This window comes from Neodothiora populina (assembly GCF_041146345.1).
Source record: "Neodothiora populina strain CPC 39397 chromosome Unknown canker_contig_12, whole genome shotgun sequence".
Taxonomy (NCBI): domain Eukaryota; kingdom Fungi; phylum Ascomycota; class Dothideomycetes; order Dothideales; family Dothioraceae; genus Neodothiora; species Neodothiora populina.
In genome coordinates, this window is record NW_027191404.1 from 2,191,059 (window position 1) to 2,217,050 (window position 25,992).

Here is a 25,992-nt window from a genome sequence, read left to right on the forward strand (position 1 = left end):
CATGCAATAAGGTGGTGTAGGAGAATACGACAGTCCCTTCCACGCTACTGTATTTGTTTTGTATACCTTGATGAAACAGAGGTACAGTAAGGTAAGGTACAGTAGGTGCAGTACAGTGCCTCCTGTTGGCCCTGTGACTTCCAATGATGCCCCGGTAGATTACAGTATTGTTGGGTGACAAAAACACCTGAGTATTGGCCACCGCTCTTGTCCTCCTTTCTCCGCCATTCTTGTCGGATTCCTACTGTACTGTAAGTTGGGACTAGCACTGAGAAGGGCTAGACTCGATACCTTGAGGGCCACGATCTGATAAGACTCGAAATGGGTTAGTGTCGACAACATGACAGTCGAGCCAAGACCCGCAGTCCACGATCCAACGTCACTCTGTAGGTGTGTAGCAGCAAGAACGGTAGCTTGACCTTGACCTTGAGCCATTATTCACTGAGAGGCATAGAGTGTAGAGTTGTCTACCAATCCCTCCACTACACCGCTTCGGACATCATACCACATACCGCGTTCGACCTTCCCCGGCGCCTTCCTTCGTAGCTAGAGTTCCTGCCGTGCTCCAACTCAGCTGGTGCTTCGTTCAACCATAATCCTCCTCGTCCTCCTCTACAACACACCGATTCCACAATCATGTCGCAAATACACGCCATGTCCGACGACCAGGTATTCACCGACGCACTCGATCCTTTGCACTTGCAACGCTATACATGCTGACATGCAAAACAGGTCGCCTCGGAGCTGCGCAAGATGACGGCCTTCATCCGCCAAGAAGCGCTGGAGAAAGCGCGCGAGATCAACCTCAAAGCAGACGAGGAGTTCGCCATCGAAAAGGCCAACCTGGTGCGCCAGGAGACGGCCACCATCGACACCCAGTACGAGAAGAAGTTCAAGACGGCCAGCATGTCGCAGCAAATCACAAAGTCCACCCTGTCCAACAAGATGCGTCTGAGGCTGCTGAGCGCGCGACAGGAGCTGCTCAACGACCTCTTCGAACAGGCCGCCAACAAGCTGCCCGACCAGATCGCCGATCCCGCCAAGTACGAGGGCATCCTCAAGGATCTCTTGCTCGAGGGCATGTATGCGCTCAATGAGCCCAAGATCTCCGTTCAGTGCAGAGCCAAGGATGTCGACGCCGTCAAGAAGGCCGCCGAGGCTGCGAGCAGCGAGTACAAGGAGAAGTTGAAGGGCAAGGAGGTCGAAGTCTCCATTGACGAGAAGGACAGTCTGCCAGAGGAGTCGTACGTTTTTCTTGTTTCTCCATCAACTCCCACTATCCCTGACTCCCAATTGCATACTGACCGAAGGACACAGCGCTGGCGGTGTATGGATCTACAACGGAACAGGCAAAATCGACATCAACAACACTTTCGAGGAACGTCTCAAGCTTCTCGAGACCGACGCCCTGCCGGCCGTGAGAACGATCCTCTTCGGCGAGAACCAGAACAGAAAGTTCAAGGACTAGACTTCTTTTCCTTGCATGGCGCCGAACCACCTTTACCCTCTCACACCACCATCTGTCTGTTTTACATAAACCACGTCGATTTCCCCATTCCTCCGTCTCCGCTTTGCGCTCTCTAACTTTGTGTGTATTCTTGTGTCTTGTTTAGCCGATCGATGAAGGAAGTGGTAGAGCATGCATGCATGTCTTGTGTAAGCTGAGCTAGCCCGTACTTTGTAGATATTATCTGATCTCCCACGTATCACCTTGAGCGCTTCCAAGCGCTGTATTTTCTTCTCTGTCCACCGGCTGGATTGCCACAGATCACGGTCCGCCAGCGTCGGTGCCTACACCACCACCACCCTCCTGCCTCACCTCATCCACCACCCCCCTTGACCAAATAATCCTGCATGTCCACATAAACATCCCCTGATCTTCCTGTTGCTACCCGACGACCAGATCCACCACTACCGCCTCCCCCGAAAATCGACTTCTTCGGCTTCCGCCTCGTCCGAGCCGCGTACTCGAGCCTGTACGACAGCTTCTCCAGCATGCTCTTGCACTCTGTGCGCTGCATGTGCGCCGCCCCGGCGTCTCGAATATGCGACATGAGCACGCGGAGCTCGCCGACGAGGCCGTCGATGGCCTCGTTGAAAGCTGTTTCGATTGGTGTGGATTGGATTTGTCGTGATCGGTTTCTTTGCATCTTCGTGAGATCGGTGCTGGTGCTTTCGTCTTGTTTTGCTTCTGGCGTTCGTCTTTCGGGCAAGAAGCGAAAGTCTGAGAAGCCGGCGCCTACCGCTATATCTAAGATGCCGATTCGCGCGCCCAGCGCGGCAAAGTCTGTGTCTTCTCTGATTCTGAACCTGGTGCTTTTCTTGAGATGCGCAATGACGTTCCATGTTGTCGATACTTGGTCGAGTCCTCCCTGCAGGTGATCCTCGGATTTCAGTGTGTATGCGAGTCCCAGTCGTCGCTTGAATGAGTGCATCCGCGTGCTTGTGGAAGGTAAGCTGCATAGTAGTCGATGCATCAGGATTGGGTTCTTGATGCTCTTCAGAGTGTTGACGCCGACGCTCGTGGCCTGAACGCAGTCGGTCAGCATGCATTTTCCGTATATGCGCATTTCAAAGGTGTGAAGAAGCAGACTTACAGTGTCGTCAAATCTCTCCGCATCACCTGCGTCTATAAGCGCCTTTATAGCAGCCTGAACCTGCGTTCGGGTCGTCGTATCCTCCTGCACCCTGCAGTCGAGAAGCATAAGCATCGAAGAGTGGAGCCAGCTCCTTTTTTCTGAGAGGGGCAAACTGCGAGTTGCAAGGTCAGTACGGGTCACGAATAGCGATGCATAGTGGGCTCTCATACTGTTCCGCCAAGCTGCCAAAGAGTAGACTGGAATTGCGCGCAGCAGTGTATATCAACGGATCTGGCTTTCTCTCATTGTCCAGAGGTGCAGGAGCATGGACTTCGAGTCCTGAAGCGGAGTTTTGGCGGCCGGCAATCTCTAGAAGACCTTCACGAAGGGTCTCGAGACTGACTGGTGCCACTCTGTAATGAGCATGGAGGGACGCTACATATGCAAGTGCCATGCTGGTGTCCGATTCATTCAGAACTGGATATCTTAAGTCAGAAATGTGAAACCTCAGTGAATCAGGATTCCACTCACGATCGCGCGAGATCCACTGAAGGATCCCTTCGGGAAGAGGTAGCACGCGTGCCATATCCGAAATGAAACCAGTGACAAAGGCTTGGTCTCGAGACTTCTGCTCTACTCAAACGTCAGCACTGCTAGGAAACAACCGTCAAGCCAACTCACTTCGCAGGATTGGGCCCCAGGTCTTGTGTCGATCCATTTGCTCCACAGGAAATTCAGGTCGCGCTGGCCGAACGTCTCCTGCTGTGAAGAAGTAGTATTTCACATCCGCCTGCAGAGTATCCATACGCTTCATCGCCCGAAGGAGATCATCCTTCTCCTGTGCATCCCTATCCTCACGGTCTAGTTGCTCGGTCACGCCGACCAGACCAGCGTCGTTGGCACTAGGGGCTAACGATTCAACCTTGTTCTCTTCTTCCATATCCTCCAGATACGCAAATTGCTTCTGATGTTGGCCCCAAGCTGCTTCAGCTCGAGACTGTTTGGCAAGACTAGCCAGATCGAACTTGTACTTTTTCCTTGGGGGAGACCTCGATTTTCGCATACTGCTCTGCACCCGTGGCTTCCTGGAGCTTCTCAACTCTCGTGTCTCCGCACTTGTTTCATGCCTGTTCACTGAAGGCTCGTTTGTCATTTTGACCCTCTTTCGCTTGATAAGTTCCTCCAACTCATCCAACGAGTCGTCATCCTGATCCATGCTGTCCGAGTCGGAATTAGTGACGGCCAACTGACCACCATGAACGATGCGACGGCTTGATGACTGAGAGCTGATCGGCGGTGCCGAAAGACTGGACGTAGATAGGAAGGATGCATTGACATCCGGTAATTTTGCACGAGTAGGCTCGCAAGGTGCAACTACGATCTCGGGTTCGAGGAGAGGCTCGGGGCTGGGACTGGCGTTTGTCGAACTACGAGAAGATAGAGGACTCAATTGCCGCATCTTCCGTTGCGGCTCATCTGGAATATGGAGACTCGGTGGACAAGATGAAGTTGGCGATAATGCCGGGGTGGTTGTGGCAACATGAGAGACCTCCTTATTCACCAACTTCTTCGTCATGATTGTTGATGACTCTTGTAGCGGAATTTTGTTTGCAACTGGCGCGTCATCCTTGTCAACTGCTATTCTGCTATCTGAGACAGTCTTTGCTTGTGATTTTGATCCCCACGGTTTATCTACTGCCACAGTCAAGGCAGGTGTTGTTACTTCACGAGGCGAACTAGGTCTCGGTGCAGCTGTCACATTTATATTATCGAATAGGTCACCCTGTATGATCTTCCTTTTTGGCTTGATGTATGGCTTGAAGAAGTCGGCTATATTCCGACTGACCGGCATTGTGTGATGTTGAAGATGACATCGTGAGTACGCGCCTGAATAGAGGCAGACGCGCATCGCGTTATGCTTCGGCGACTCTAAAGCTTAAGTCCGATGAGGGCCAAGAATCTTGCCTACGGTATTGATCTTGCTATATTGATAATGCAAGTAATTTTCAACTTGCGCTCTTGGATGATATTGTCATAGACCGTCGATTCAACATGAGAGCTCTCTATGGCTGGTAAAGACCTGTCATTTTTGTAGAACTTCTTGCGCAGGCTTGTGAAGGATCATGGCTCCACAACGGAAGTCAGCAAGAAGGAAGGACTCTTCCAAAAAGTACTCCGTTGATCCATTCGACGGTCTAGACCTTGACGATGATTTGCATGAAGACAGCAATGCTCAAAATGAAGACGTACGCAGACACTCACGCGTCGCAGCCTATGCCCCTTCAGATCCAGCTGAAGATGAGTTCACTCCAGGTGAAGAAGACAACTTAGGTGATGAAGTTATTGAGAATGATTATGCGGATGCAGACACTCTGCACGGGGACTCTGACCCTGAAGAACCTAGATTCCATGGGCCTCGAAGGAGAAAGATACCTGAATATGGCAAATCAAAACCTACTCGTGCAATCGCTGATCCGCGCTTTCAACCTCGTGGACTTCTCGAGCCCGCGACACGCGGGTCTAAAGAGGTCCAGAGATTGTTCATGTTTGGTCCCACCCTTGAGGATCAGGGCCCGCCTTTACAAGGGCACTTCAAGTGGAGTGCTGAGCCTACAACACCAAGTCGTAAAGCTACCGCTAGTGGATTTGGTGGGTTCACGCGCAGCTATTTTCTCACTCCTGATATCATCAAGAAGGAGGCCACAGAAGATTGGGAATGGTACGATTTTGATGGTGGCAAAGAGGCCTTTCAATCTGGGCAGAGGTCTTCAAAGCTGCCGGCCTCAGAAGCAGAGGAATACATGCCTTATAACGGACTACCGGCCCACACTTTTGTCATGGGACCTTATAAGCAGCAAAAGCGATTCGGAATCCCGGTCGGCACGAGTATTGATCTGAACGAAGCTTGGGTGCCAGATGCATCTGCGGACCATAACACAAACAACATGCAAGACCCGAAGAGCCTTCGAGATGGTTGGATCATTAACCTTGGCCAGAAAGTCCAGTCACTAGATTGGGCACCCAATCATGAAGGATCACAGCAGTTCCTTGTCGTTTCAACGATTCCTATAGTGGAGACCAGGACGGGCGAGGTACCGTATAAAACCTCATCAGCACCTGCTTTCACTGCTCAAGCGCCCTTCAAAAGCTCATTTCAAGTGTGGGAGTTTGCCTCGGCCGCTGATGGCAGAGTTAGTATACAACGACCTCCCCGATTACGAAAGGTCATATGTACTGAGTTTGGAAATATCAAATCTATGAAGTGGTGTCCGGCTCCTAGAAAGTTTGATACTGCATCACAGGAGCTTGACTTGAACGTAGGTCTACTTGCAATCCTCTTTGGAGATGGGTCAATCAGAGTCATCGATGTCTCTGTGTCCCGGTCGACGACGGAGACAGAGTACGTACATGTGCAGAACACCGCTTTTGCCACACGTCCACCAAACACGATTTGTACATGTTTCGCATGGCTTAGCACGAACAGCATTGTCGCTGGCTGCGCAAATGGCACACTAGGAGTATGGAACATAGCAACGTCTATCACAGCTACCCCTGGCACGCCAATCGTTGACTTTGCCGAACCGGTGATCTACGCAGCTCTAGCCACAACCTATGTGCTGTCTGTTGTATCATGTTCTCCATCGCGCCCAAACATTGTGGTTGCAACCACCATGGCCGGTCACCTGTACACTATCGACTTGATGGATCTGTCAACAAACACCACTTTCTCTCCAGCGGCTACGATCCGTTCTACACGCTCACGTATGGGTCGTTCCGTCCTTGTCTGGCACGATTGGTCCCAGATGGTGCTTTCAGCCGACGACAACTTTACGCTCGTCGCATACCCCCTGCGCCGCATTTTTCGCCAAATAGGATGTACACGGTACAAAAGCCCGGTGCTAGCCGTAGCTGTCAGCCCAGTCCATCCATTCGTACTGGCGGCTGGCGTGGGCGGCGAAGTCACTTCCACCAATCCATTGCGCAGAGCTTACGAGAGCAAAGTACCCATCTGGAATCAAATATGGTTCACGCATGAGTGGCGTGCTCTGCACAGCAACGGAAGAACCACCTATGCAGTCGATGAAGACACAGAGATGTCATCGACCCAGTCAAACCAGGCCGGGCAAACCACCGAGTCCGCACGAGACGCCAGACAGGGCAGCCAACAAGGAATGAGCAGGATCCTAGAAGGCTACAAATGCCAAGAGATCAAGCTCTTCAACACAGAAGACTCGTTTGCCCACCGCGAAGGAGGCGCCATCTACACGACCGTCTACGAGCTCAAGACGTCTGTCACGACCGTGTGCTGGAACCCGAACATCAATGTCGGCGGGTGGAGTGCTGCTGGCATGGCGAGTGGATTGCTCAGGGTCGAGGATATTGCTTCTTGATTCTGGCGGGGTAGACGAGCTTTTTGCGCGGTCCCAGAGTTCGGTGGCGCATGCGTGTCCGATTCTCCTCTGTCAGGGTTTTCCCTCTTGTCAAGCTTGGTCCCTTGGTAGATATCCCCTGGTTGCGCTTCCAACCACGCTACCGATATACACATGTTTCGAATGCAGAATTTACGAACAAAGTGGTCGAGGATCGCAAGCGGGCATCACTTTTGCATCCATGTACTGCAGTGCACGGAGTACTGATTGCACTCCTATTCTTCTTGTTACAATATACAAGTTGGCACTCTAGGAGCTTTGCGAGGTTACGACGCGTCACTCACGACGAAAGTGACCTCGAGTTTACAGGCGCATTCTGATTATAGAACGCGAGTGGAACCGCAGAATCATGGCCGAGGAGCACTTATTACCACATAAAGAAGAAAGGCATTGAAATTCATTATTGTCACATGGTTGAAACCCTGCGTGACCCAAACAACATGCTATATATAAGCACGGAGCGAGCACATCAATGCATAACCACAGCGACATGGTCATCCATGTACTGGTTGATGTCGCCCAAGAAACAAGCAGCCAGGATACTGACTCCACCAAAGGCAATCGAGACGTAGTAAACCCACTTGTACGCCTCGGCGTACGCCATGCGGCCTGCGATGACCACAGCTTCGTATGCGGCGGGAGATCCGTGGATTCCTGGGATCTCTTGGAGCAGAGGAAGTAGTGATGCGCCTGTGAGTTCGATTGCTTCCTTGATCAACAGGGGGTTTGTGATGTTGAGTTTCGTTACCATCACGCCGCCAACATAGTGGGTCGCTGCTGGGACAAATTTGCTGATGAAGACGTTGTAGTAGACTGTGTAGCCGATACTGCCTCCGATGACGCGAATGGCTAGGGTCAGGGCGGCTACGGTGGCAATGAGATCGTCGGGGCAAATAATGGTTGTGATGATAGAGGCTGGGACGACGATGCCGCCGATTCCCAGACCAGCAACGACAAGGATGCCCCATAGTTGATGAAGGTTGTCGACGCGGGCGATGGAAATGGCACCGCAGCCAGCGGTCATCAGAATCGAAGAGCCGATCATGAGCTCCTTATTGTGACCTCTGAAAAGGGAGAGGAGCCACAAGACGATACAAGCGCCAGCCAGAATCGCGAATCCCACAGGTAGACCTCTGAGGCCAACTCCAACAGGATCGTGGCCGTACATGTTGAAGGCCTGGGTTGGCCAGAACATTAGAATGGAAAAGAAGTTTGCTCCGGAAATGAAGGTGATGACCAAAGTCAAAGCGAGGATGCGAGGCGCTTGACGTAGGCGTTTGGGAAACATGGGATACTTGGCGAAATTTGACTCCCAGACACAGAAGCCGACCATCATGACGACACCCAAGATCAGCGGCACTAGGACATGGACAGAGCCCCATGGGTATTGATATCCGGCCCACTAGAAAGCTCGTTGTCAGTCATCGAACAGATGGTACTTAACTTCAGGAAGACTTACCGCCATGCCCATCATGAAGAGGATCATGCCACCAATACTGAGTAGACCTCCCACCCAGTCGATCTGTGAGAGCACCTCGCTCCTCGTCAACCCCTGAGAGTTGACACGGGGAGGAGGAAAGTAGAAGAAGAGGACTAAGAGGAATCCTATGGCAGCCCAGCAACCACAGAGAAGACCAATGTACCTCCAAGTGGAGTAGTGAGCAATGAGCTGACCCCACAGCACGCTGGGGCAGAAGGGAAGAATGGTGAACACGAGTACTGCAACGTACTTGCCACGCTGTGACGTGGGGGCCATCTCGGACGTCGCCGCGAGAGCGGTCAATTCGTTAATGCCAGCACCAACCCCAGCAAATACCATGCCCCCGATGAAGACATTCATTGAGTGTGCAGTCGAACAAATGATCATACCAACAACGATAAAGGCAGCTCCAGTAAGCGCAACGTATCGTCGTCCCATAAGGTCGGAGAGGGATCCAACGAACGGGCACACGGCGGCCAAAGACAATAGATTGGCGAGGACGAACCAAATCCAACGATCAGCTCCTCCGATATCAGCATAGATAAGTGGCGGCACCTTGTGGAACGTTAGCTGCCCAATTCTTCCGAGAAAGCTTTCGCCAGAAAACTCACGCCTCCGAACAAGTATACTGGGATCTGGGAGCCTGTCCAGAGGAACGCCATTGCTGTAAGACTCAGGAACCGTCGAGCGGTCATTTTTGGCTCATGGTCGTGATCTTGAGTCGAATGTCAGCATTTGGTGCGTATCAGTCATCCATCACAGGGGGGAGTATCTGCGTACCTTCGTCATCCCCGTATGTGCGCAGACCGTCCTTCTCGTAGTAGTTTGTGTGACCGGGGACTTGCTCCATCGTCTTGATGCGTTCAATGTGTTCGTTTGTGCCGTCCTTGAGGACAGGAGGCGTGATGGAGCCATTAGTAGAAGACATACTTCAGACACTAATGAAGAGGATATGAGAGGGGAGAATTGATAAGCAGGGAGACGAAACGACCCTTTGTTGATAAAAAACATAGCGGGGGTCAGAGAATTAATATACAGCTGACTTGGCCCCCCTTCTCAGTGGTAGCACTGTGTGCATCGCTTACCTGGCAAGTCTCTGATCCAGATCGAGCCACAAAACGGTGTATCTTTCAGAAGTCTAAGACCAAATGCGGGGAGAATATGGTTCAATTGGTCGTGTTTGACGGCTAACATGCACGCCACACTTTGTCCCCGGAGCTTCAAACTCACACCACAAAGGTTCCCCCATATTCACCGTAGACTTGGTATGGATCTCTCAGACAATGGTTCGGCCGAGGTAAGTCGCGCACCAAGCGTTTTTGGCTTCATCGTGACTAGACAGTATGAGCGCTATTGCGCGGGACCTGTATGCGAAGATCCAGATGATTGGTCAAGAGGGAGGATCGTAGCAGGCATTCCCGATGTTCTACTTCGCAGAATCATCTTCCCCGCAGTTGATAAGAAAACGATATTATCAAGCTGTTTTGAGATCGTGTTGTATTACTCTTTGCTGGCACGCATTGGAAGACTATTCTGTATATGACAATTACTTTGTTAGGAGACTTCGACAAGAGCTGGCTCGAGCGCGACGAGCAGTTGAGCCAGAGCCTCCTTCTCCACAACCTTATTTCAACAAAAGGCGGGGTGTAAGGCACCACGTTCCTTAGCTTCACGACGAAGTGTCGTTGTCACATCTGCATCAACGACAAGCATTTGCAATCTTGTTGTAGCACGCCGCCTTGACTTGACTAACATGGCAGCTCCTAGCAGTACTTCCGAGACCTCGGCTCTAATCCTCATCGCTGATGGGACCGAGGAGATCGAATTTGTTACACCATATGAGTGAGTTGGCATTGCTGCTAAGCTCTCATGCCCAGCCTTCATAGTGCTGAATTTATGGTATAGCGTTCTCACTCGCGCTGGTGTTTCCATCAAATCAGCGGGTGTCAAACTCTCCAACCCCTTCTTTGCTCAGTAAGTCACACACATGTTTTTGATAGCGTGGCCGAGCCGCTGCGCAAATCATCACGTGGCTGCAATGTATGGGGTAAAATGGCGACTTACCCAAGTGGTCCTTGTCAAAACGTTTTGCATCTCAAAACGAGGCAAAGAGCTGAAGACTCGTCCGACGGTTTGTTAGCCTTGATCTGCTCTTGGTCTACCCACAAGCTTCAGAGATAGCCCAAGTTGCGTGGCAAGATCCGGATCGTCCATGCTCTGGCACGTATAATCTACCACGCCACGAGCAGGAGACTTGATTACATTATCATCATCAAGCGCCTCCATCGAGCATTCGATTGACGTATGCAGACATGAAACAGAAATTAGCTTGCTAACCAAGATCTTCGAACACTCAGGTGCTCAAGAAACATCAAAATCATCCCAGACATTCCCTCTGTGGACGAGATACCAGATCGCATGATAGACAACGCGAGTATCTTGATCCTACCAGGAGGCGGACCCGGCGCCAAGACCTTCTGTCAATCACCAGAGGTCCTGCGCCTGGTTCGAGAGTTTCGCAACGAGGGAAAACACGTAGCATTCATCTGCGCAGGCACGACTGCGCTCGTCGAGAGCGCCAAATCAGGCGACGGCGAGGCAGCGAAGAAGTGCAAAGTCACTTCGCACCCGTCGGTCAAGCAGGAGATTGTCGACGCGGGATGGGAGTACGCGGGCGATGAAGAACGGGTGGTCAAGGATGGGAATGTCATCACGAGCCGCGGTCCAGGCACAGCGCTGTTGTTTTCGTTGACGATTGTCGAGACGCTTGTGGGCAAGGCGAAGAGAGATGAGGTCCAGGGCCCTATGATCTGCGCAGACACACTTTGAACCGAGGCTCGCTGTTTGTGCATGAGAGAGGAGGAGTACAAGCATACCTACCTTTTGTACCTTGCTTTGTCTGTAACAGGAACGTGGCTTGGAAACTTACCCGTGATACATCTATCCAATACCTTAAGGTACCTTACCTTACCTGCATCTCGTTACTTGTATCATTTCCCGGACCTTAGCATTGAGACGCGCAGCCATTGACTCTAACACTCTATTAAAGGTATGAATACCTTGTTGAGATCCTTGCCTCGGTTGTATACCTCTTCTCTATCCTTAAAGAGATAAGATGATAAGACATACTGGATCACAGGATCAGCCAAGCCTTTTTCCGTAATGCTCAGCCCTTCTCGGGCACATTACACACTCACTAGGGTAGGACGTAGGCATACAGAGGGAAAAACGAGGCCGCGCGATCTAGGTGGAACAGAAGACAATGTGGGAGGCCGAGGCAGTTGGACAGGACAGGAAGACTTGGAGTAGTAGTGGGGAATTCTTCCAAATGGGAGAGGTAAAGTATTGTGTGTTCATTAAGAATTTCACAGAGTAGGGGCTCCTTGAATAGTTTGTCCGAGTCTGTTTTGTTTTGTTTTGTTGGATGGGATTTCGGTTGTAGTCGCAGATGGGTGAGATTTCATGGTTTGGGGTGCGATTCGTTTACCTACCGTGTGTGGCCCTTGCGTATCGTCATTCTTTCATGCAAGCTGCTGGTGGACCACTGTTCACATTAGGTCATGTCAGAACATCCCTATTCTTACCTTAGGTTGTTTGTTGGTGCAGAAACATGTCTAGTGGAGGAAAGAGCGGTTAGGCAGGCTTGATCTGGGCGTTTTATTCTTGATTTGGAGTTGTTTATTATTGTGTTCTCGAAGTCGCAAAAAATCTCATGTGTGCAGGTCGCAAAGTTGGTTCAATATGGTGTGGTGCATTTCAGTACGCTGCAAGTAAGCCTATCATCAACGCATTTTTTGGTCGGTACCATTACATAGCACCCATGAAATTTCGTTCTTGAGGCATGATCAGAGTGTTTTGGTAGAAGAAACCCCCATAAAGTATCTGATTCGATCTCTTTTTGATTTTTTAAAAAAAGACGATGCACACCCCATATGCCGTAGCCTCAACCTGCGCCCGAACGACAATCAAACCACATCAAGCAGCCGTGACAATCGACTCCTTAACGGGAAGTGGCCTTGACCTTCATGGCAGGACCCTTGGCACCCTGCTTGGACTGGATGCGCTGGGCCTGGCCCTTTGCGGCGCCGGCGGCGGACTTGGCCTTCTCGGCCTTCTTGAGCGACTCGGCGGCGGTCTTCTTCTCCTTGCCAGCGGCGACGGCGGCAGCGCGGGCGGCGGAGCGGGCCTCAGGGCGTTGCGAGCGGCGCTCCTTGATCACATCGAGGGAGGCACCGACGATGGCACGCTGGTGCTTGACGGTCTTGCGGCTGCGCTTCTTGGCGACCTCCTGTAGAGAGAATAGATCCATCAGCCATCTTGTTCCACCATCTGCGACTTTCTTGTGTTCTCGGTACTGACCTCAGAGATACCCTTCTTGTGTTGTCTGCGGTAAAGAACGGTCCATGCGATCTTGCGGGGGTTCTTGCGCTGGAGGAAAAGGGACTCGCTCTTGCCGGCCTGGAAGCGGAAGATCTTGGAGTCACCACGGATGTAGAGCTTGCCCTGTTCAATCAATCAGTCGCCGAGTTCGGTTGTTAAGGAGAAAATAGAGCAGACGAACGCGACCAGGGTAGATCTTGGCGCCGGAGAAAGAATCTTCGTAGACACGCATTTTGATTGTCGATTGGCTCTGTACGGGTGTTAGAAGGCTTGTTCAGGGAGTTGTGCGGGCTTTCAACTCGGATGACCAGTGAACTGATGGCAGTATGCGTTGTAGACGGAAATCAGGGATTCGAGAGATGAGTTCGTGAGCAGAGCGATCGATTATTCGGGTGTCGAGGACAAAGTGGCGGTCGTCTGTGGGCCAAAATCCCTTGTTGTGCATCGTAATCCCTAAGCCCCGAAACAAATCTCATCCCATTTTCCGTTCCATGTTTTTCGCGCACACACTGTCTTCATTACAAGTCATCCGAGCTTCCATGGGGTTGCGTACCGCGTGTGCTGTTGATTGTCGTTAGTATTCGCTGGGCGATTTCTCTCGAAGGCGGACGATGATGCCAATGTCGGATTTGTGAGATTGTGTGGTCGCTAAGTGCACGGGCCGATCTACACTCACTTGTCTTGGCGTCATGACCCTCCGCCTTGCAGCCTCCAGCCTCAGCATTTCAAGCAATCGCGCAACTTATTGCACCTCTTCGGTTTATGCTCGACAATAGTATAATTAATAGACAATAGAGGCTTGTAGTCTCTGACTTATACGATGATCGTAGTAACGTCAAGAAGAAGATCTTGTTCTCCTCGTCCCATCACTTCCAGACTTTCCTGATGAACTACTAGTATGATCGAGTGCCAAGACCCAGCACCGTCTTACACAAAATCAACCATTCTAATCAGATAATTATACTGTCTCCATATATCCCCTCATCAACAGCTCTACCACAACCACCTCGTCCGAATACATGCCACACTATCCCCGAAATACCAGCATTATCGCCCGGTAGCATTCTTCCACAAGCAATGCGCTAGACTCTCAGTACCAGCATTCCTACAGCTTCGTGTTTTCATCTGCTACCATACCTCTCACACGACAGAACCAAATCTGAATACAGTGTCAGAACCAAGGTAGGAAGGACTGTATCCATCATGCATAAGACGCACGCGTACAGATGCATTTGCTGTGTATATACATCTCATGTACGAGGAGCGTATCAAGTAAGCTTCTGGACCATGACATATTATTGATGTATTGATTGTGTGCATGCATGCACGCACGAATGATAATTGACATGGCATGCTACAGTTCGAGTGCCGCCTTACAAGCGCTGGAGACTTGAGTCTTTGTAAATGATGCATGTCGTGTTGCTTTTCAGATTGATCCGTTCTGCAATATATAGAATATTTTCGGTTGCATGTAGAAGATTAGGCGTGTAATTTATGAGCATAATGCCCCTGACATTCTTAAGCTAGAAATCAAATTGCATTGCTCATCATTCACCGAAACGTCCCATCATGCCATTCGTAGATTCGTTAGATACTAACCATCAATATCTGACTTTTGTCTCCTTGAATATATCAAGTACATCTATCCCCGCACCCGTCGATGTGCTACTCTCGCTAGCGTGCGGCTGATGATGATGGTGGTGGTTATGATGCAGTCGCTGGTGATTATGTGCGCAGACGTGCTCGGTGGCTCCTAATGTTTCGAGATTACAAGGGCAGCCATTCAGAGTACCACTTGTTTTGAGTACCGCCATCAATGCAGCCTCGAGGAGCCGGTTCCTCCGTTCGATCGCCGCCAATCTGGCTTCTAGCCTAGACTGCTCGTTCTCCTCGGCCTTCTCGGCCAAACGAGGGGGCAATGGCTTGTTTTTGACCGGTGTAGTTGCCTGATCGTCTTGTCTTCTCATAGCCTTTGCCCTTCCAGCCGTCCTGGTACTTGATGGGGGAGATGGAAAATCTAGGCTGTTACCTCGATCTGCGATTGGGGGAGAAGGTAAGGTTTTCTGGATTGAGCCTGCTCTGGCCAGTTTCGCATCGAACATGTCCCGAGAAAGCTGGGACGCGGTGCTTTGTCTTGTGGGTGTAGGTGGCAGCTCTTTCATTGGTGGTGGTGATACTGGCTGCGTCTTCGGTGTCTCATCTATAACCACTCTCCGATCCGGGGTACCCGCCCTTGAGTTCACGGTAAGCCTTGCTGAGCGTGGGCGAGATACAGGACTTTTGCGGCCACGAAGAAATGCGTTGGTCGGTCTTCGAATGTAGCCAATCTTAGGCGACCCGGCGTGAGCTGCAGTAGCTACTCGCACATTTTCTGATATGTCCACAAGTCGTCCTGTATGTTTCATTGGCAAAGCTCCAGCGCACGAGACACCGGACAGATTGGTGGTTGATGTATGTGCGCGAAGCTTGGCGAGATCGAGAGGTCGTGGTCCATCTGGTCTTGCCCTCTTCAATCGTCGGCGAGGAGTGTTGGATTGTGAAGACTTCTTCAGGGGGTCGATTGTGCCAGACAATCGAGCGTTGCTCTTCACAGCCTTTGGTAGCACCTTCGATGCGTTGAACTTGTCGTGGCTCTCATCATTCTCATCCACGCTTACTATCATTTTGTACGTGTCTATGGATTTGACTCTGCCACGGCTCTCAATTTGAGGCAGAGCGGTGAGATCTAGTACCGAAGGGGCTCGTAATGCTGGGTGCTGTGCTTTGGGCGCGTTGCGTAGTCTCATGTCCTCGGGTGAGGGAGCGTTGCCGCGTGCTTGTGTTCTATCCATGACATTCTCAATCATTCTAGGTTTGCCTTCATTGTTTATTCTCAGCGGGCTGCGCGGGGGAGGAGGTCCTGGACTATCTTGCACAACTCTTTTGAGCTCCAGAGCAGGATCTCGCGACCAATGTAGGCCTGTGATATCGCTGCTATCTCCTTTGAGCAGTGTAGACTGGCTCCCTACCCGACGGGGTGTCGGATGTGCAAGCTGTGGTGGCTTCGACGTGTTCTGTACTGATACTGCTCTTTTGTCGCTTCGAGACGGTGGTGGTAACAAAGATGGAGAGCCGACTACTACAGGATGGCTTCTGAGAGGCGCAATATTGGTGCCTGTGTCGTGAGAAATTTGTGGTGTGATGCTGACCCTGCCATCGTGTGCAGGCGCGGCGCGTTGCTCGGCAGGGGACTTCCCGGGGGTGTTATCGGACGCATCAAGAATGCGCACTGTAGACTCCATTGACCTGTCGCTCGACAGGCATGCTCCCTTACTAGCTGCTTCACTATCATGGCCAGAGGTCTTGATGTCAACACTGGCAGGCGCCTCGTCCTCGAATGCTATCATCCAGTTGCTCAGATTCTCCGAACTACTTTGCTCAGGGAAGCAAACAGAAACACTGGATTCAAGAATATCAGGACTGGTCAAGACATTAGAGTGTTCGCCATGATTTTGCTCATGGATCATGACTTACTTAAGAGATGGTGCACAATCTCCAACAGATGTTGATGATATATGGGGTGTCTCTTCAATCTGTAAGTATTTCCTACCTTCATGGAGGTCATTAGTCCAATGTTCAGTCATGCTGCACTTCAAGTTCTGACCGTTCTTCGACACTTTCTGGACCACCCCTCGAGGGAGCTTCTGCTCGGCAGAGAGAGCTGGTGTTTCGTCCTGCTTGGGCACAACGTCATTCAGCCTTGGATCTGTCAGAGATGTAAAGCCAAATGTCATACAAGCACAAATAGGTCACGAACCTTAGGTGAGCTGCAGCGAGTTTCTCTGACGGACCTCTAGAGTTTGACTTGAAGAATCTCATCGCAGAGACGATCTTCTTGCCCCGGGATCTCTTGGACGTCGCCTCCAGCGGCCCCGTACTTTTGAGGAATACTGCCATCTTATAAGACGGATTTGAGGGAGGTAAAACAAGCAGATTCGTCTGGGTCATCATCTCGTCGAGGAACGGCCCTTGAGAGGAGACTTCTGCTGGGATATCATGGAGGGTAGGCTGGACGTCTTGCTTTGGTGCTGGTTTCACATCCCTACCTTGCAGCGAGCCTGTGTGGCCCCTCTTAAGTTTACCTGGCCCAACTTCTTCAGCCACAGGGTGCTCGCGTATGGGATTGGCAATAGAGGGCACTGCATTCGGGCTGACCGTCATACCAGTCGGGTTCAGCATCGCTGACGAGCGACCTGATCTAGCAGGGTTTTGCTGAACCTCGTGCTGCCTGGGCGTATGATTCGAGAAGCGATGGTCGGTCCTACGACGTGGAGCCCCGGAAGCATGCATCTAAGACGAAAGGGTAAGATGACGGGCCCGAATGCTTGCCAAAGGGACGGTCAGATTGCCAATATTGCTAATTTGGACGGGTTAATAGAATGCAACAAGGAGTGATGAAACACAAAGGTATTCATAAGTATTCCGGAATGCGTAAAAACAAACATCGAGAGAGTAGAAACACGACTGAGACGGACGGGCGAGACGCAGTGCTCATAAAATGTGCCAATGTGATCATGTATGCGCAAGGATAGACGCGTAGCGTACTGGACAAGGTGATGTACGGTGGACATGTGCAAGCGTACTCTAAGGATCCACAGATATTTGAAATCTGGTTGGACAGCAACAGGGGTAGTTACAGAGGTCCAGACGGAAGAGGCGCCACCATCTCCATCCTCCTTACAGGATCTACGTTTGATGCCAAAGGTCTGCGCCTAAATGCGACATGGAAGGACTGCATGCAAGGGCTAAAGTTGACTGTTTTAGTCTGTCTGCAGCTTACATCGCGTATGACAGGGGTGGAGACTTCGCGACCGGGATGGTGGGCGTCGGCACTAGCTATCCAAGGTACAGTAGTTTGACAGTCATCGCAGTAGTGGAATAGATGGGATACTTTGCCTACTTCGCCTTCTGCGCGGTCTAGTGGACGCCTTGCTCCGCAGTCGAGTGCACCTCGAATTGCTTTTTGCACGGAATGATGCTACGGACTCCGAGTAATCGTCGCAATAAGTATTACGGACATAAAGTAGCTTACTTGCATCGCGGACATTGTACGTGAAGGGACGTTGATGTCCAGTAAGCCAGGTGGGTACCACATACTCTAGCCTAGCCTGCCGGATAGATTATCCCCGGACGTTGCAAGAGATACAGCGGGCCGCGCTCCGCGAGGGTCATAGCAAAGGCAAAATGCATGACATCGAGCTTGACAGGACGCCATTGCTTTCTTCTACCTTAGCGCGGTCAGGGCAAAGATGACGCGACTTTCATCAGTGCATTGCACAGTACCCACTCCTTCGCCTACATAAGGTAGCGTACCGTACCTGGGTATTTGATCATCGGCGGCTTCCATATGGTTGTCGCTACGGACTGTACTATCATTACTGCTTCAGTCTAGGTATACCATTGTGTGCGTCTAAATTCTGTATGGCATTGCGCCAGACATCCGACACTGTACAAGTCACACTGGACTTCACTGCTTCTTGCGTTTCTGCGCAGGCATGAAGGGGTCTGCAGGCTTTCGCTTCCGAATGACAGGAGCTGCTGCTCGGCCAGGGATTTGCTGAGTCCTTGGCTTGGGGTTCGCAGCGCCTCCTGCGCCTGCAGGCTCGGAAGTCTTTGAATCGACTGTCGTCGCATTCGCCAAAGGGCGAGGTGTCCCAGAGCCACTGCGAGAGCCCATACCTGCGTCTCGCATCTCTACGTCGCCGTCTTTGATCGAGCGCGATTCGCCAACAGTCGTTGCGACGGAACGCATGGCTGTGATCTTGTCCTCAACCTTTACTTTGACGCCCTGCATTGCATCGTCGCGAGGTTCAGATTTTACCATCTGTGGTTTTGAGACGCTCTCTTTGACACCGCCGTTGGACGTTTTCGGTAGCTGCTTATGTGCGGGCGCCTCGACTTTGATCGGGGTGTTCGTCTTCATGGCGCTGAGCCCGGCAGACATCTTTGTGGCCTTAGCTGGGAATTGGGACGAGTGCTTTCGAAGCTTGCTCATAACATCGTTATCAACATAGCACGCTCGCTCCCTAGCGTCGACTAGAAGCTTGTTCCAGTATTCTCCGTTTGCTAGACTTTGAGAATTGCCTAGTATCCATAAACTGCTTTTTGCTCGCGTGATACCAACGTTCATACGTCTAATATCCGAGAGGAAACCAATACTGGTCGGAGAAGCACGAACGCAAGAGAATATAATGATCTCGCTTTCACGGCCTTGAAAAGCATCGGTAGTATTGAAGTCGATCACGTCCAAGATTCTATCACCATAGCGGCTTGAAAAGCGTGATTTCAATTCCCGAAGTTGGGATTTGTAAGGCGTGATGATGCCGATCTTACTCTTGAAGTCAAAGTCGGAATAATCCGTGGTAACCCTCTCATACAATGCCATGGCTACATCAATCTCGGCCAAGTTTATGAGTGAGTGCCCCTTCGGAGCAGCCTGTTGTTGACCTCGAACATCGAAGAATCGATAAGGAGCTAGCAGGTCGCTAGAATGCCATGGCCTTTGACGAAGACTCGCCATGTCGTCTCCGTCGAGTAATTTACCTTCGTAGAACGTAGCGCTTGGGAACGAACTGATGGCAGGGTGCATACGATATTGCGTATCCAAAAGATGTACGGAACCTGGAAAGTTAGTCTGCATGCGGACAAACAAGCTTTGCTCATACTTCTTAGCCGATGCGACCTTCGAAAAGACTGTTGGAGGCAGTTGCCTTGGGTCTCCAACAAGGATACACTTGGCGCAGCCATACTTCAGAGGGATCAGAGCGCTCAACTCAACGCACTGCGCTGCTTCGTCGACAACAACAGTTTCGAACTCGATGTTCAGGCTTTGAAACATGTCGTGACCACTACCGCTCAGTGTAGCACATATCACATGCGCTTCATCAAGGATAGCTTGCTGCACTCGCTTCCGGTTGAGGTCCTGAGTTCTGCTCGCAGTGGTTTCCGCATCTTTGGCATTATCAATTTGATTGCCTAGTTCTGCTTTTCGCTTTCGCAGAGCATTGAATTCGTCCTGCAGCTGAGATGCTTCTTTGCCTTTGACTTCGCCGCCGTCGAGTTTTGCACGGGCGTTGCGAACTTGCTCCGAGATTGCTTGATGCTCCTTCATGATGGCTTGCGTCTTCTCACGTGCATCTTTGTCGCCATTATTTTGCCCCAAACGCTTATTGACTAATTCGTCCATGGTCACGTCGACGACATTGCTATTGATGGCATCGCTACGTCCCAGACGTACCACATTGACTTCCTTATGGACACCTTTAAGCGTCTTTATTCCCTGTTTGAAACGCATCACCAACTCATCTACAGCAGCATTGCTAGGTGCGCAGACAAGAAGCTTTTTTGATGTTGTTGGTGCAGCTGCTTGATTCAATCCAGTCGACTTGGGAACCAGAATCCTCGTCGTGCCTGACTTTTCTGATAAGCTGTCGGTTAAAATTGCGCCCACCAGAGCGACTATAGTCTTAGTTTTTCCTGAACCTGGGGGGCCTTGTATCAGTGTGAAGGCATCGTTGTCTACTGCAGATTTGACGGCCTTGGCCTGTGCTTTGTTGACTGTATAGTTCTCGATGATGGGTTGTAGTTGCTTGTCCGAGTAGTCCAATAACGGTGACGGTCTGGCCTTGACGATTTCATCGCAGAGATCGTAGTATTGCAAACCCAGAAGTGCTCCGTACTCTCTTTCCAGAGGTGTAATGGATTGAACTTTTGAGCCATAAAGAACGTTGCCTGGTGTCAGGAGTGACACCATGTTGGAACTTGGCAACACACGATACGTCACTTCGAGATGTTGCTTCTTGCGGCGGATTCGGTAGACCAATGCAAGGCAATGAGGCGCATCCGGGCTGTTCGTTGGGTTCGATTCCTTCGAGAAGAGGATAACATCACTTTCGGAGAGCTGAGTCTCTCTGTTGTCCGCATGGGACAAGGAACTTCCAATTTCAATGAAAGCGTCGACGCTCGAGCGACTGACAATCTTGAACTCGTATGGCTTACTAGTGTTTTCCTCCTTAGACTTCATGAAACCAAACCAGGCTTCAAGAGTGAGTAGAGGCTGGAATGTAGCTTGGTATTCGCCAACGTGGCGGAATGAATCGGCGACAGCCTTGAATTGCCAGTCGCCTGAATTCGGTGGGTAGTCACCGTCGTGAAAGTAATCCCATCCGAGTATGGATTTGTGTAGGGGTGACAAGTCAGGAGCCAAACGAGCTCGCATATCTTTAGCGGATCGAACCTGCCGCTGCAACTTGACCGGCCTTCGTTGTTCTGGCCTAAGACCGATCGCACCGGCGGCATCCCTTTTCACAGTGTCGGCCCTTTTAGATGTCTTCGTAACACCAAACAACTCGGCATCAAAGCCATCCTCGTCATCGCTGCTTTCATCAGAGGAGACCATGACACCCTCTCCTTTGAAGGAATGATCTTTGCCCTCGACTCCAATACCTGAAAGTCCAGATCCGGCTCCTCCCAAGCCGGCCTTTGCTCGCTTTGCTGCCGCGATGGTCTCCAGGTTGCGCTTACGCATGGCATCCTGCTCTTCCTGGCGCTTTCGCCTGAAATCGCTAGGAGAGAGTTGAGGCGCGGCTGCAGTCTTTTTCGAAATGACATTCTTGTTGACGAGATCCTTTTGGTTTCTGAGCAACTCGGCGGTGGGTGAGGCGCCATTGATGGCCTTTTTCAAGTCCTGCTTTTCTTGATTGCGTGCCTGCGCTGCGGATCTCCAAGTATCTAAGTCGATGCTGGTCTTTGTCTTCGGCTGAGGTATTGTGATAACACCTCCAGAAGCTGTCGATGTCACCCAAGAACTCAGTTTTCCTTGTTTCTGGGGTTTCTGCACATCGGATTCGGAGGCTTCGGAGGCGTCGGCCTCATGGCCAAGATGGTTCTCCAAGGCACGCCGTAGCTCTGCTCTTTGTCCTGTAGTGAGTTTGTTCTTTGCAGTACCAGAGACTATATCGTCAATGAAGAAAGAGGCTTCCTCGGGAAGCTGCAAGCCCACGTCACCCAAACGGCCCATGACCCGACAAGTCAATGAAACAGCTTTTGCCACGAGGTACTCATCACGTAGACGAAGCCATTTAGTAGCATGGCCAGATGCTTCTCTAGGCATCTGCAGTAACCTTCTTTGTGTATCTTGGAGTGTGCTTTTGGCACCTGCCTCCGCTTCGTGTAGAGCTCCTGTAATAACGCTGTACTGATCAAAGGCTTGGTCTGCAAAATCCATTGCATCTCTGCAGAACTCCATCATCATGTTCTTGTCCTGCCCAGAGAGAGACCACTCCTCAGTGTGTTTGAAGATATTGCCGACAACGATCCACAGAGACTGCCAGAAGCTCTCTGTTGCACTTATATTTCTAGAAGTCAAGACTCTGGAGCGTAATATACCATCTTGTGGACTACACAAACAGTCAAGGATGTCGTTGCCAATTTTGAGTAATGTTCGACAAGGAGCAAAGAGTCTGGCTTTGGCAATCGTTTTCAGTGTATGAGACATTGCCTCTGAGGATTCGGCGAGGAAGTTGTCGAGAATGTACCTGATGCCATCACGCCGCGTCTCTGCCCCAGCCATGGCCTTGAGGATGGTCGATGCAGCTTGTTGAATTTCTGCATGGCCAGAGAAAGTCGCTGCAAAGAAAGCCTGTGCAGACTCTGGCGTTTTCAGCAGCTCCAAGAGTTCAGACGACTCGAAATCTTGTAAAGTTTCGAGCAGATCTCGGACATAAGCTGAGGCCCTGCTGAAACCGCCATTCCATGCTTCGGCTTGTTTCGGTGAGGCTGATGACTGCTTGCCTGTCAACGGTTCGAAGATCACAAGCTTCCGCACGCCGGTCAGAATAGCAGACGCCAAGGTTATGTTTCCAGGTCTCACTGCTCTTGTTGTAGCTGCCCAGATGGTCAGCGACGATATGTTGAGATCGTGACCAAGATTGTTGCCTCTAAGAATGTTTTCCCTAGTGCGTGCAAGCGAGGAACAGTCTAGAGTCAGTGCGCATCGAACAAGATCTAGCCCGAGAGCTCTCTCCTTGGCGAGCTCAGGCTTATCCCTGTACGTGTCTATGTCCTCCAAGACTTGATGTATGTGACATCGGACGACCTCTAGAAGGTCAGCAACGATTGCACTTCCAGCACTTGTTTGGTCCAGAACCACTAATGTTTTGACCAACGTCTTCAACCCGATCTGCCAGCACAGTGAACGAGCATAAGCTGAGACTCGATCAGCCTTTGCCCGGGACATCAGCTGGTTGACGATGGCTCGGCAAGCGGGGGCCAGATTTGTGGCTTTTATTGAGGATATGAAAGGGCCAACCCACGCAAGTAGAAGGTCAAGCTGACGAGACTCTTCTTGCTCCGTAGCTGTCATACGTCGATCAAGAAAAGGGCTGTTGAACGGCTGATCGGCTACGGTTTGTGGCGATATGGCACCCAAAGCGTCCCAGAAATCAAATGATGACGTCTCCAACAGGAGCTGCATAGTCGCTATGATGTCTGGATAGCCTTCGAAATCGGACTGTAGGTGATCAAGCATGAGCATATAGATATCGACGTCCATGGCGCGGAAATGATGGGTGATGATGTCCTTGGTGAGCTTCTCCACGATCATACGGGTGCCTCGCCAGAAAATGGATAGAGCCTCAGGGGTACCACCATAAATCTTGATTAGAGTGGCAGCTGCTGTCAGAACATCGCGGACAGCCCAGTCGAACTCGGGAGCGTTGAGGGGTCTCTTGAATTTCTTCCAGCCACGGAGGGCCCAGGCAGATCGATCTGTGTTTTTACTGAAAAGAAAAGAGGCCAGTGCAGGAGTGTATTCCGAAAGGGCAATTTTCTTTCTTGTTTGGACTAGACGAAAAGGTTTGTCAAAATGAGCTTCCAATAAGTGCTCTTCCTGCAAGAGCGCAGTGCAGTGCATTGACTCAAAAAGAGCGTACATCTCGGCCTGTGGTAGCACAGCGATTGAGCGCTCGGCGGGTTCAGTATCCATGAGCGTATTCATGGCCTGATCAAGACCTGCGGTAATTCTGTCGATGTTCATGCGGTCGAAGCGCGCCATGAAGTCGGCAACGACATCGCCATCATATTGCTCCTCAAGACCATGTTTCAGCTCTTGTCTTCCACGGTGGTATTCCCGGACGCAAACGGTACATCGGGTCAACTGCAGCTTCAGCTGTTCCTTCAACTTGGCCAGCAGCTCAAGTGCTTGTTCACCATCGAAGGCAAGAATGTGGCATGCGTGTAGAACATGATCTTTCCTTTCCTGAGCCTGGGCTATCTTCTCCTTCCTAGCTTCCTTCTCTTCGGCTGTTTCTGTAGCTAGGATGTCGGCGACGTCCTCGTCGTAGTATGTAGCAAACTCGTCTATGTCCGTATCACGAGGGCAGAACCAGTGGATGTTTTTGGGTAGAGCCAGGATATCTCTACGCGGTGTCAGTACAGATGGAAAACGAATAGCAGAACAAAGGTGCCACCCACTCGATTTCTCGGACTATATCAAGATCTGACATGGTGGCGGCAGGCGAGGCCGAGCGAATGTGGAGAGAACGATAGCGGTCGGTGGGTGTGGTCCTGTCATAGGCGGAGTGTAACACAACAAAGCCAGTGATGGCAGGTGAAGGATGTTATCGATGGAGATGGAAGGAGCAAGATGGCAGGCAGAATGAATGCACATATGATGCTGGACGATAGTGGAGCAAGTCAAGTGGCAATGACTCTACACAAGGTGAAGGCACAGGAGGTGACAGGACCCTCAATGTGCACTCGATCAGACTGTCCTGACCGCTCTTACTTCTTATGTTGTTGTTGTTGTTATTGTTGTTATATACCTGTAGCCCAAGCAAAGCGCCGCCCTCACACCAGATAAAAGACGGGTGAATACCTGATGTTCAAGATTTGGTTGTTTGACGCGGTCAATGAGCGCGATCTGGACGGGCACTAATGCAACCACTTCCGCTCCCGCAGAGCCTCATTCGCGTCGCTTTCGCGTGGCATCTGATGTTCGGACACTCTACGTTGCGTAACTTACTGCATCTCCTAGGCTCATCCTTGGAGATTGGAGCCTGAGAACTTGGAAACTCTCCGAGTCAGAAGAAGCCAGCAGGTGTGAGCCTCCAGTCAAGTGAGAAGTAGATGGATAAATCTATGTTCACATGATTGCATACGATGAAACCTCAATCCAGCAGGGCTGCAAGCATTTTGAAGTACGATACAAATCCTCCTGAGCATTATAGTTCCACATATACTGTTGCAAAGCTTCTGCAAGGTGGACCAAGTACTGTGCAGCTTATGGCCTTCCGTATGTGTTTGAAAGGCTATGCCACAATGTGATCCGAATACCCAAGTCCGGATAGCGGCGACGTAGATCATCATTATACCACGGCAGAGCGCACTGTAGGGTATCTTGTCTCACTGACGGTACATTCACTCAACGCCCCAAAGCGCCCTGTCAATGTACACAACTGCGCATCATGTTGTCTTGCACACTTATGATACTCACGACAGCAATTCAGAACGTGCCGACAGAGCACAGCATGGGTGCAGTACCGTAGCCTATTTCCTCAGTGTGGCCGTTTGCAACTACTGCAGTTTCAGAGTGCGACCTACCGTGCGCATCACATATGGTATGTACTGTAGTCCACTGTAGAATATCCAGTGAAACAGCGGGACATTCGTGCATCGTCTTGTGCTACACCTTTCCTGTCTGCGTTGCCTCGTCTCTGCTGCTGATACTCACAGTGGTGTGCAACAGGACAGAGTTGCCCTTTTGTAACATAATTCGCGAGTGTTTGAGAATGCCGCATATTGCTCAGCACAGATCCGGACAAAGTCGAGTGGTTCCCGGATTGAGAACCTTAATGCAACTGCAAGTACAAGCAGCAGAGAGGGCGCTGCAGCGGGAAGGCAACAGTCATGGTCAAGTTGCACTTGCCGCATTGGCGAGTACGAGGATATGCGAGAGCCAAGCACAAGAAGCAGTACAGTAGTAGTCAGAGCAGGTGTATTCCCTGAGCAGAAGCAGTAGCTTTGTCTGCATTGAGCAGTCCTGTAAGATTTTCGTGGTCAATGTTGAGTAACACGGACCTCGGTC

General features: G+C 50.9%; 8 protein-coding genes across 9 annotated transcripts; 3 read left to right on the forward strand and 5 right to left on the reverse strand.

Moving 5' to 3' along the window:
• Nucleotides 1-636: 636 nt before the first annotated feature.
• On the forward strand, nucleotides 637-1,468 carry AAFC00_001413 (uncharacterized protein; the record flags this gene model as incomplete). The annotated part of the gene is made up of 3 exons (XM_069340601.1): nucleotides 637-669; nucleotides 733-1,244; nucleotides 1,318-1,468. 3 exons carry the CDS (start codon nucleotides 637-639, stop codon nucleotides 1,466-1,468), a joined length of 696 nt encoding a protein of 231 aa, XP_069204071.1.
• A 352-nt stretch (nucleotides 1,469-1,820) lies between these two features.
• Nucleotides 1,821-4,431, reverse strand: AAFC00_001414 (uncharacterized protein; the record flags this gene model as incomplete). The annotated part of the gene is made up of 5 exons (XM_069340602.1): nucleotides 1,821-2,528; nucleotides 2,598-2,751; nucleotides 2,810-3,056; nucleotides 3,111-3,212; nucleotides 3,261-4,431. 5 exons carry the CDS (start codon nucleotides 4,429-4,431, stop codon nucleotides 1,821-1,823), a joined length of 2,382 nt encoding a protein of 793 aa, XP_069204072.1.
• A 271-nt stretch (nucleotides 4,432-4,702) lies between these two features.
• AAFC00_001415 (uncharacterized protein) lies at nucleotides 4,703-6,970 on the forward strand (the record flags this gene model as incomplete). The annotated part of the gene is made up of 1 exon (XM_069340603.1): nucleotides 4,703-6,970. The coding sequence occupies one exon, from the start codon at nucleotides 4,703-4,705 to the stop codon at nucleotides 6,968-6,970; it is 2,268 nt and encodes a 755-aa protein (XP_069204073.1).
• Nucleotides 6,971-7,478: 508 nt separating this feature from the next.
• Nucleotides 7,479-9,417, reverse strand: AAFC00_001416 (uncharacterized protein; the record flags this gene model as incomplete). Its single annotated transcript, XM_069340604.1, has 4 exons — nucleotides 7,479-8,411; nucleotides 8,469-9,044; nucleotides 9,101-9,204; nucleotides 9,270-9,417. The coding sequence occupies 4 exons, from the start codon at nucleotides 9,415-9,417 to the stop codon at nucleotides 7,479-7,481; spliced, it is 1,761 nt and encodes a 586-aa protein (XP_069204074.1).
• An 825-nt stretch (nucleotides 9,418-10,242) lies between these two features.
• AAFC00_001417 (uncharacterized protein) lies at nucleotides 10,243-11,318 on the forward strand (the record flags this gene model as incomplete). Its single annotated transcript, XM_069340606.1, has 3 exons — nucleotides 10,243-10,331; nucleotides 10,395-10,463; nucleotides 10,847-11,318. The coding sequence occupies 3 exons, from the start codon at nucleotides 10,243-10,245 to the stop codon at nucleotides 11,316-11,318; spliced, it is 630 nt and encodes a 209-aa protein (XP_069204075.1).
• Nucleotides 11,319-12,489: 1,171 nt separating this feature from the next.
• Nucleotides 12,490-13,101, reverse strand: AAFC00_001418 (60S ribosomal protein eL24; the record flags this gene model as incomplete). The annotated part of the gene is made up of 3 exons (XM_069340607.1): nucleotides 12,490-12,777; nucleotides 12,849-12,992; nucleotides 13,051-13,101. The coding sequence occupies 3 exons, from the start codon at nucleotides 13,099-13,101 to the stop codon at nucleotides 12,490-12,492; spliced, it is 483 nt and encodes a 160-aa protein (XP_069204076.1).
• Nucleotides 13,102-14,470: 1,369 nt separating this feature from the next.
• Nucleotides 14,471-17,198, reverse strand: AAFC00_001419 (uncharacterized protein; the record flags this gene model as incomplete). Of its 2 annotated transcripts, none has more annotated exons than XM_069340608.1 (4): nucleotides 14,471-16,307; nucleotides 16,383-16,458; nucleotides 16,513-16,607; nucleotides 16,666-17,198. In XM_069340608.1, 4 exons carry the CDS (start codon nucleotides 17,196-17,198, stop codon nucleotides 14,471-14,473), a joined length of 2,541 nt encoding a protein of 846 aa, XP_069204078.1. The 2 variants fall into 2 exon arrangements, with proteins under 2 accessions (XP_069204078.1, XP_069204077.1); XM_069347923.1 differs by having other exon boundaries at nucleotides 14,471-16,328.
• Nucleotides 17,199-18,375: 1,177 nt separating this feature from the next.
• AAFC00_001420 (uncharacterized protein) lies at nucleotides 18,376-24,412 on the reverse strand (the record flags this gene model as incomplete). Its single annotated transcript, XM_069340609.1, has 2 exons — nucleotides 18,376-24,325; nucleotides 24,381-24,412. 2 exons carry the CDS (start codon nucleotides 24,410-24,412, stop codon nucleotides 18,376-18,378), a joined length of 5,982 nt encoding a protein of 1,993 aa, XP_069204079.1.
• Nucleotides 24,413-25,992: the final 1,580 nt, after the last annotated feature.